Source organism: Protobothrops mucrosquamatus, unplaced genomic scaffold (assembly GCF_001527695.2).
Source record: "Protobothrops mucrosquamatus isolate PMUCROS unplaced genomic scaffold, P.Mucros_1.0 scaffold719, whole genome shotgun sequence".
Lineage (NCBI taxonomy): Eukaryota > Metazoa > Chordata > Lepidosauria > Squamata > Viperidae > Protobothrops > Protobothrops mucrosquamatus.
Genome location: NW_015386999.1, coordinates 233,001 through 243,811, shown reverse-complemented (window position 1 = coordinate 243,811; position 10,811 = coordinate 233,001). Strand labels below are relative to the sequence as shown.

Below are 10,811 nucleotides of genomic sequence, written 5' to 3'. Positions count from 1 at the left end.
AAAAAAAAAAAAAAAAAAAAATAAGTTATGCATTTTGTTACAAAAATAACCAATAATATTTTGATCATTCCTTGTAAAGAAGCAGATGAGAAGAGTAAAACATGACAAGCTCCTTAGATTGCCTATAGATTTTTTTCCAAAAGAGGTTCAGCAAGAAACTAGCAAATATTTATGTTGTCATTTTTGGGAAATTCAAGGCAGGCATCATTCTAGGCAAAATCTCTGACTCCATTTGAGCTTATGCATTTCTCAGTGTGGGTTTGGGTTTGATGGCTTGTTTTTTATTTTTGTGAACTTTCATACACTTCTAGTTTATTGTAGATATTTGCAAACCACAGGCCCCAGCAATTTTAAGGCAATATTTAGCATTGCACAGAAATGTTGTGTTTATTATTAAAATGTTCCCGTATTGTGCCAGATTCTTTTATTTTCCCTTCCACAAAATCCATCTTAAAATTGCTGTTCTTTCTTCCTCTCTCTGCACCAACATTGTTTGTGACTTTTTCCATCCTCCAACTTCCCACTTCCCATCTGGGTTCCTTCATCCCTCACAACTCCAAGGTTTTGCCTCCCAATTATAACTCTCCTATAAAAAGTCTACCATCACCAACATGACCACCATTACCCCTCCTATCCTGGGCCTTTTTGTCTGGGGCTTCAGAAGCCAGGCACACAATCAAGATGAAAAATGCACTCTTGAAATAATTAGGGAGGGACAGATGTAGAGATTGTAGGGGTGAGGATGTGATCGCTCTTCAGGGGTGGAGGGGGGCGGCAGAAAAAAGAACCTCCCCTCTTTGGTGGCTTCAACTTAATCTCCTCTCACAATGGTTACTATGAAAGTTGCTATGGGAGGATGGTTGCTAAGGAGGCACTGTGGTTGCCAGGCAGTTGCTAGGATATAGGTACCAGCAGCTGCTAAGGAAGATGCTAAGGATGGTTCACAGGAAAGTTCTGATTAGCAGTAACCATTGGTGTGCAGCTTAAAGACTTATTTCAGAAATGCAACTGATGTAGCAATCAGCTGCTGCCTGAAATGCATGGAGGGGGGAAGGGGAGTGGAAAGATGGCTGCGCTGCAGGCAGGGGTTGCCTCCAACGTGGCTGAGCCTATGCTGCAGTTAGATGGAGGAAGGGCCCTAGTCTAAAGCAGACCTAGCTGGCAGCTTACCTTTTGCAGCCCTAAACAATTCATCATTCAATCCTACGCCCATCCCCCAAACCCTAGAAATGATTGCTTACTGATGAGATCAATCACTCAGGGTGCCCATATGCCCATTTGAAGACTGTTGATACAGGGGGTTCCGGGCTGTGGTTGGGATGGCTGTTTATGCAGCGGAAGACTCGGCTTGTGCTGATACGAGGAAGGAGAGGAAGACGTCAAAGGGAGGGATGGCAGATTAGAGGGGGGGGGAGAAGGGAAAGGGAAGCTCTAATCTTTTCTGGATGCCTCTGGTAGTCTATGTGCATGAAAAGAAATTACTGTAGACAATTGGCAACGGAGGAGTTCAGCCAGGAGGAGATAGAAAGAGAATCACACAGGGAAGAGAGTGATAAAGGCATTTGGGGGAGAGACAGAGAAGGCAAGAATATTAGAAGATGGAATGACTGGGAAATGGACAAATGAACAGGTAGAGATTTTAAAAAAGGGTAGGGAGAAGGCGGGGAGGGGAAACACATCTGTCTGGGGAAGGTATAATTTGTCTTGCAATAAATGGAGGACACCAGCAGAGAAGGTGACTAGTGAGGACTAGAACAGATGGGAAATTACAGCAATGGAGGCAGATGAGAGGAGATAGACAGAATTGATAAGGCAGAATGAGAACCAGTTTAGAAGAAGAGGATACAGCGATAGAGGGAGAGAAGAATGGGATGGTGGAGGGGAGAGAAGTGGTGAAAATGACTGACTCATTTTCAGAAACCAGGCATCTGTTTAAAGAACAGATCCATGCAGCAGCCAAGCAAAATATGAAATGAGCAGGAAGAAATAGAAAACGAGAGTTGAAAGGGCACCCTATGAATTGGCCTGGGCAATTCGGAATGGCTGGGCAGGCCAGCAGATTTGCATAAGATGTTCTAACTTTGCCCGAAGATGCCCAATATTATGGCTGATTGGGGTCTCCGTGGTCTCCTCTCCCCGCTCCTCCCTGACCCCTCTACTTGGCACTCTCGACCAGAGCCAGCCATAGCTGTGCTAGGTTCTCTAGCCCTCTTGTTCATCTGGTACTGCTATCGTGTGGGTACAGGGCAGGTAGCCCCTGTGTCTCATCCACAAGGTGTGCCGACCGACGAAGGATGCCCTCGCCATACCCTCAGGGGTGATGCCATCAATCAGCGCCTGTATCGCAGCCTGCGAGATTACGCCAAGCGCTATTCGTGGTCAGGTATGAACCGGCTGCACAAAGGTATCCGGGACCAAGCCCATTATCAGCTAGGTGAACGGATGGCAATCCAGAAGCCCAGCGCTTTCTACCTCCCCGACTTGCCTTTGGCCCCCTATTTTCCCCACAAGTCCCAGCGTCACGATGTGGAGATTCTTGAACTCAGTTTCCCAGCCATCCTACGGGAATTTGAGGGCATTGCAAGGGACTTTGAACCCGGAGCGCCAATGCCACGGGGATGGATGGTCAACGCCAACCCTGGCTGGCACAGTTATTACCTCTACCGACAGGGGGAGTGCATAGCACAGAATTGCCGCAGCTGCCCATGGACATATCAGGCACTGAGCGCGCTACGCACCTTTATCAACGCCAATTGCTTTGGAAACGCCTGCTTTAATGTCTTGCAGCCTGGAACTGTGCTACCTGGCACCTATGGGCCAACGAACACCAGGGTACGGTGCCACCTAGGTGAGTGAACGCTGGAGGAGCAATGAATGGGGCAGATCACAGTGCCTACTTGGTAGGGAAGGGGCCCCAGTATCTGAAAACCTGTATTGCCAGCATCTCCTTTCAGTGTAATACATGCTGCCTAATTCCTGAACTCTTTTGTTCCCTAAACAGGAGCTGTTTATAAGCTTGGTTTATCATTATTATTCTATTTTATTAACTAAGCTATTTATAATTACTAGCAGCCAAACAAGCAGATTGGAATAATTGTTGTGAACTGCAGCACTGCTTCAGATGAATTTGCTCCAAAAACCATAAGCAAATCTTATTTTTTAGAAAATCTGCAGGTGAAAAGTGGCATTTCAGAAGAGGCATTCTTTGTAGGATGGCTCTTCAGGGGAGGTGCTATGAGAAAGAGGCATCATTGGCCAACACTTTGATTCACAGTGCAAGTCTGATGGGTAGGTGGGGTAGGTAGTACAAGGAGCATCAAGTAAACTACTTTTATCTTTTTATTTAAAACATTTTTAGCCCCCCATCCCCAGTCTTATAACCAACTCTGGGTGGCTCCTAATCAAAAGTTTTCTAAAAGTTTAAAATTTTTCATTCTCTCACATTAAAATATCAGGCATTTGACCTCAAGTGAAGGCAGGAGGATATGTAGAGTTTTTCAGAAAATGTTTTTTTTAATGTTGTGCAGATCTTCTTTTCCAGGTCTCCAATTATCTTCTGTGGTCCCAAAGGTGCTTTTTCCAAAAGGCAACTGGACTTTCTTGCTTCTTTTCTTTGAAAACTTTTCGCTTCTCATCCAAGAAGCTTCTTCGTTTACTGAAGAAGTTTCTTGGATGAGAAGCTAAAGGTTTTCAAAAGAAAAAAAGCCAAGAAAGTCCAGTTGCCTTTTGGAAAAAGCACCTTTGGGACAACCATGACCTGGATGACTGAGAATCTCTGTAGACAATTATCTTCTGTAATTTCTATATTCCTGCTATGACTGTCGTTTGCAAGACAGGCAGCTTTTTAACTTTCTGCTAAACCAAGAAGAGGGTCCCCAGGTTGTGGCCACAATTCTGGATGGGGTGATAAAAATTCTATATCAAAATGGGATACCCATTCTTGGTTTTGCAAATGACATCTCCCTCTTTCTCCCAGCGTAGGAAGTTTTTTTCCATCATTAGTGCTTTAAATCAGCATGTTTCTGTTCTCTCTCTTGTATGAGGGAGTGGGGTGGGAGGTGGGATACAAAGCATCCTTCATTAAGCCTCCCTCTCACAGCTTCTTCATTCTTCTTCTAGGGTTAAAAGTGCCACCTGGTTGTGAGTTGGTGGTGGGTGGTGAACCACAGTGCTGGTCTGAAGGATACTGCCTTCTGGTGGACGATTCCTTCTTGCACACCACAGCCCATAATGGTAAGAGAGCACAGAAAGCATGTGTGAGGGCTGAAGTGAGTTGACTTCAAAAATCTGTCTTCCCAAAAAAGAGATGGGGACTAGGACTTCCTTGAAAGTTCTCCATTGTATAAATTTGTCCTGAATAAGAGTGCTCATCTGCACATTTCAATTTTAGGAATGTTACCCCGAGGTTGATTGATTGTCTCTTATCTCACTTCTACAGTGAGACATGACCTCTTTAAAAGGTCTCAGAGTATGATGGATCCAATTAAATGCTGTCCTATTAAATTCACGACCATCTGACTACATCTAGACAATTTTCTTTCCTACCATTCTCTCTGTGTAGGATTTCGGGAAGTTTTCCAAAGAGAATGTACATTGCACAATTTTAAGACTCCACCTAACGGAGGGTTGGGGTATTTTATTTATTTCCAGGGAAAGGTCTTTCTTGCAGGAATAATCTGTTCAGAGCTGCATTGTGGAACAATGATGGGCAGAGCTGAAGCGAGTGAAAGGTGAAGTCCGAAGATAAAATAGGTAGCACCAAAATCCTCCTACCCATTTTCTGGTATTCTATTATTTTGGTGATTGTTTGACAACACCAAACATACATAATCGGCCAACACTCTGATTCACAGTGTAAGTATGATGAGTAGGTGGGTAGGTAGTACAAAGTGCATCAAGTAAACTCTTTTTACCTTTTTATTTAAAACATTTATATAGCCCCCATCCCCGGTCTTATAACCAACTCTGGGTGGCTCCTAATCAAGTTTTCTAAAAGTTTAAAATTTTAGGCCAGCGTTTTGCTGAATTATCTGGGCACACAAAGCAGATTAACTAGTCTAAACCATTAACTATGGAGTGGGTTTTCTGGATTTGTCCAACATGCTGTTCTAAAATATGGTTGGCAAGTATCACACTAAACCACAAACTAGCCAACCTCATTTATATCCCATATGTTTGCAGCATCAAACTATGTCTTTTTGATGTAATTTTTTCTTTCATTTCACCTGGCAAGCTATCAGGGTGAGAAACATCATTTTGGTCAGATCTGCTTCAATTGTTGAAAAGGATTTGAAATTAAATTGAGGGCTATGTGTAATATTGGGACTACTTGTGAGATGATAATTGCAACCATCTTTGTTACAGGTTCCCCTAGCGATGGACCTCAGGTGATTTTTATTGCTGATCTCTGGCATCCCAACGTAGCAGGACCTGAGCGACAGGCATTAGATTATATCTTTGCCCCTGGTTGATAGATGCTTGACCTAACAAGTATTGGGGGCATGGACACAATCTCACAAATATTTGCTGCTCCTCACAAAAACTCAACCACTCCCTACACTGTTGTCTTGATCTAGATTCATTGTTTTGCAGACTGAATTAGGTCCAATGTGTAATGCAAAAGCCACAAAGAGATTTGCGAAGCCATGAAAATGTCTTTTTCTTCAAGGTGATTCTGTGCCCTTTCATAAGACTCATCCTAGAGATTTTTGTGATCTGGGACATTTTAGTTTCCTTTCTTGCACTGTATAGTTCCTTGTTGTTTTTTTTCCTTTTACGGCACTGTTCTGTTCAGCCTGTGCAGGTGGGAATGTTGCTGACTACACTCTAGTAGTAGTTACCCTCAAATTTAATGAAGTATATGAAATCCACGTTCTGTATTAATAGTATAAATTTCTCCAGGATTATTTTGGGAAGAAAAGGAGGGTAAGAATTAACCAAAGTATAATACTCTGTTTCCACCTGTCTATGACAAATTGTTATTCTTACACAATATCTGTAGCTCAACATTTGTGTCAAGGGATTTAATTTCAAAAAATTCTAGCCAGCTGTATTCCAATAAAATCCTTAGAGACTCATGGTTTTTTTTGTCCAGACATTTTTTTCTTGCAGGAGAAACCATTCAGAACTTACTCATAAGATGTGCTTTATGAGATTAAAGGCACTAGCCACAATTTTACTCTTGAACATCAGCCAGGTTTATTTAAAAAGTGCATTAAACTCTGATGTCGGGAAGTGCAACCACAGTTGAGGGAAAATCACATGGGATGGAGATTAAAAGCTGCAGGAGTTAAGGTGGAGATCTCTAAAAAAAGTCACTGAAATCACTGACAGGATAGTACTAGTATATGAGGAGAACATATAACACATATTTGTCAGGAATATCACTATCCCAAATCAAGCAAGCTCTTTTTCATTCATGTTTCCTGTACACTTTTAAAAATATTTTTAATTAGAATGTTACAGTACAGGTAGTCCTCGACTTACGACCACAATTGAGCCCAAAATTTCTGTTGTTAATGAGACATTTAAGTGAATTTTGCCCCATTTTACGACCTTTCTTGCCACAGTTATTAAGTGAATCACTGCAGCTGTTAAGTTAGTAACACGGTTGTTAAGTGAGTCTGGCTTCCCCATTGACTTTGCTTGTCAGGTCGCAAAAGCTGATCCCATGACCCCAGGATGCTGCAGCGGTCATAAATATGAGTCAGTTGCCAAGCATCCAAATTTTGATCTAGTGACCATGGGGATGCTGTGACAGTTGTGTGAAAAAACGGTCATAAGTCATGAGCAGGGGGCTGGACTAGAAGACCTCCAAGGTCCCTTCCAGCTTCTATTCTATTCTATTCTATTCTATTCTATTCTATTCTATTCTATTTTTTTCAGTGCCATTGTAACTTTGAACGGTTGCTAAATGAACTGTTGTAAGTCAAGGACTACCTGTACAATAAAAGTATAAAAAGTTAAAAAAGAAAGAGAAAAATGAATCAAAAGAAAGAAAAACAGAAATTTGCCCTCCTACTCCTATCTTATTCTTTGCCTTCTCTTTCTGATTCCCAAACTCATAAGACGTCAGTTCAGCCTTTTCTTCTTACACCAAAAACTCCATTTAAGACTTCCAATCTTTTAAAAGTCTTTGTCGTTTTTCCCCATCAGATTCCTGTACACATTTTGTTTTAAATCCTCACACAGTATGAGTCACTGTTGTTCACCTCTTATACTTGTTCTTAAGGGGTTTTTTTTTAAACTTTGGCAGTGGGATCTTATCATCCCTCAAATAATACTTTTAAAGGGTACATGGATTATATGCTAAAAGAAGCACACCGCGCACAAAAAAGAGCATCTCACACTTTTGAAGTGGAATCTGCTAAGTTTATTTGCCAGATTTATGTCTATTTGTCCAAGTCTAATTATGTCCAGCAGGAATTCTAAATGCAGTTTTTCTCTTTTTCCTACACAAGTTCCCGAGAGGAGAACAAAAGACTCACTGTGTCCTCTCCATTACGTTGTGGAGATTACAGTCACATTTTCCATCTATGCATGTAAACGTAGACATGCTGATGTTTACAAATTGTTTATAAGTTAAAGTTGATCGAGTTTGGTTACCATTTAAGATTTCTAATTAACGGACTTCCAGTGGCGTTCGCCGCGCCGATGGCGGCTTTCTTTTAAGCCGTCCGTCTCAGGGCTGCGTGAAAGCTGCAGGAACAGCGCTCAACAGCTGTTCCGCGGCTTGAAACCTCTCTCCCCGGGCAAAGGGGAGGTGGTGAGTTCTTCGCCGGATAGAGGTTGAGTTCCCTAGTCCTCTTTTTAGAGGACGAAGGTGAGAACTCCCTCGGAGTCCGGTGATTTCTCCACACCTCGGGATGCCTTTGTTCTTCGGAACAAAGCCAGACGCTGCTTCCACCTCTGTCAATTAAAGAGACTGTGAGTAAAAATTTATAAACAGACGGAGCTGACCAGGAGGATTGGTTATTGGATAATCTTGAGACTTTAACTCAGAAAATAAGTATCTTCTTCATTTGTTATTTAAATTAGAAGAAGAAAGAAAAATATGGCTGTGGAAGGGTGTTTCCTTGTTTGATACTCAAGAGACTTTCACTTTTATCTGGTGCCTGAGAGAAGAGGAAACAATGTATTAGTTTTTGTTAATTCTAGTAAAGAGCAAGCTTTTTATTCCTTTTTTTTCTCTTTGTATATTCAATATTTGTTGCTTTTTTGAAATTATAAGAGACTTATAAGAAGTTAAAAGAAAGTAGTTAAAAGAAAGTAAAAAAAAATGGCTTCTAAACGTGTGGGAACTTCTGCTCCCCCGAAAGGCTCGGTCTCCTCTCCAGCTGTTCAAACACCTCAACAGCCAAAACCTAAGACTCCTCCACCTTCCCCCCTATCTCCCCAAATTACACTCAAAGATTTACAAGATGCTTTGATGAACACAGCAAAACAGATTCGAATAGAGGCAGAGGAGCTTTTTGAAAGGAAAAATGCAGAGATGAGAGAAGACATATTGTTAGCTCTTCAAGGTCTGGCATCTCACTCAGAATGCATAGAAGGACGGGTTGAGGAGGTGGAGGAAAATGTTGAAAGACTGGAATATAGACTTGGAAAAGTGGAGGAGAATGTGGATTTATCTCAGAATGAAATTATTATGTCACAATATAGAGATATGGAATTTGCTTTGAGAATAAGGGGATTGAAGGAGAATGTTTAAGAAAATTTGAAGGAAGAGATTGCAGCAGATTTGGCTTTGGTTTTGTCTTGCGAACCTGAACAAATTATGAAAGAAATAGAAAAAATCTTTAGGGTTAATTCATGGGTCGCAAGACAGAAGAATCTGCCAAGAGATGTTGTAATCTACTTTTCTAGAAGATCAATTCGTAACGAAATAATTCAAGCCTTTTATAAGCAGAGATTCCAAATTGCAGCACAGGATGTTATAATTCTAAAGGAAATACCATCTAAAATACTTAGGAGAAGAAAGGATTTTGCTTTTCTGGCTGATGAGCTGAAAAAGCGACAAATTCAATTCAGATGGGATATACCTGTTGGCATATTTGTGAATTATATGGGAACACGTTACAGATTGAATTCAATTCAAAAAGCAAGAGATTTTTATACTTCAGTTTTGAAAGCAGGTTTACCATCATCTCCACGAGTTACTAGAAAGGAAGGATTGCTTGAAGAACAAGCGTTTGAAGGAGCTACATCATCAGGAGTAATAGATTTACAGGAGAAAAGCAAGCAGCAATTTTTGGAGATGAAAGACGATCCTAAGACACAAAGAATGACCCGTGCAGCTCATAGACGTAAAGAAAAAGAACGGCAAAAATCTGATGTTGTACCTGCAGCATATCAACTTACGTCAGAGCCAGTGGGAGGTACAAGACCGAAGAGATCAGTGACAGCTGACCTTCAAGGACTGTTCCAGAGGCTCTCTGCCACCAAAGATGGCAAGGTTTCTGACATGGAATGTTAATGGTTTGAATTCACCACAGAAAAGAAAAAAGTTATTTCATTATTTGAAACAACATAAAAATGATGTTGTGTGTTTGCAAGAAACTCATATTGCTGCAAAGGATCAAAAGTATTTGATTAACTCACGGTTGGGAACACATTTTATAGCACCTGCTCCACAGAAAAAGGGCGGGGTAATTATTTAGGAGGGAAGATATGTGTTTATTGAGCTAATTTTGAATGGAAGCAGATGTCTTATTATTGGATTATATGCCCCAAATCAACAACAGAAACAGTTTTACAAGTTGATGCATCAAAAATTAAACCAATTGGATTACAAATCAGTTATTATGATGGGGGACTGGAATGGAGTTTTAGACTCAAGTAAAGACAAGAAAGGTTCCTTCAAAGCTTCAAATTATTCTACATTGCTGAAAACTTTTTTTGATTTGAAGGATGATCTGGAGTTAAGAGACATCTGGCGAGAGCGAAATAGAGAAGAAAGAGACTTTACTTTTTTCTCGGACAGACATCAATCTCATTCTAGAATTGACTTTTTTTTAATTACTAATGATTTCTTTTCTAGGGTGAAGAATATCAAGATTTTTCCTAGAACATTGTCAGATCATAGTCCTGTATGGATGGAACTTTTGGCTGAAGAAGGGAATAAAAGGTCTTGGAGGTTAAATGAAAATTTATTTAGATATGAGGGAAATTTGCAGAAATGTAAAGATCAATTGAAAGAATTCTTTTTATTGAATATGCATAAAGACACCTCAGTGTCGATGGTCTGGAATGCTAGCAAAGCATATATGAGAGGTGCTTTGATTTATATGAATAATGCACATAGGCATAAACAGATGCAAAAACGAAAAGAGTTAGAAGATGAGATTAAATTAAAAGAAAAGGCTTTTATTGTAAATCCTTTGGATAATAAATTAAAGGTTTCTATAACTATGCTTAGGGAGCAATTCAATATGTTAATGGCGGATCAGACTGCAACTAATTTGCGTTATATGAAATATAACACATTTTGTAATGCAAACAAACCTGGTAGATGGTTGGCCTACCAACTACGAAAGAAGCAGAAGTCAAGAGTTATAGATAAAATAGATTACAAGGGGAAAGTGACATATCAACAAAAATTGATTAAAAGAATTTTTTTGGATTTTTACTCAAAGTTATATGCCTCTGAAAATATACAATTTTTAGAAATAGAGAATTACTTACAGCAAGCACATTTTCCTAGACTATCAAATAGTCAGAGGGAAGAAATGAATTGTTTAATAACTTCGGAGGAAATTATGGGGGTAATTAAGCAATTAAAAGTTGGTAAAGCTCCAGGTACAGATGGCTTA

The 10,811-nt window shown here is 40.3% G+C and overlaps 1 protein-coding gene across 1 annotated transcript; it reads left to right on the top strand.

The window, feature by feature from the left end:
- The first annotated feature begins 2,091 nt into the window (after window positions 1-2,091).
- LOC107289555 (aspartate beta-hydroxylase domain-containing protein 2-like) lies at window positions 2,092-5,471 on the top strand. Its single transcript, XM_015818331.1, has 3 exons — window positions 2,092-2,848; window positions 4,120-4,233; window positions 5,365-5,471. Exons 1-3 carry the CDS (start codon window positions 2,092-2,094, stop codon window positions 5,469-5,471), a joined length of 978 nt encoding a protein of 325 aa, XP_015673817.1.
- The last annotated feature ends 5,340 nt before the right edge of the window (window positions 5,472-10,811 follow it).

What these genes read in the sequence shown, in the direction of transcription:
- LOC107289555 (XM_015818331.1), top strand. Translation starts at nt 2,092, where the DNA reads ATGCCCAATATTATGGCTGATTGGGGTCTCCGTGGTCTCCTCTCCCCG. An exon ending in CAGGGTACGGTGCCACCTAG is followed by an intron (nt 2,849 to 4,119) that starts GTGAGTGAACGC and finishes TTCTTCTTCTAG; the next exon opens with GGTTAAAAGTGCCACCTGGT. An exon ending in GCACACCACAGCCCATAATG is followed by an intron (nt 4,234 to 5,364) that starts GTAAGAGAGCAC and finishes TCTTTGTTACAG; the next exon opens with GTTCCCCTAGCGATGGACCT.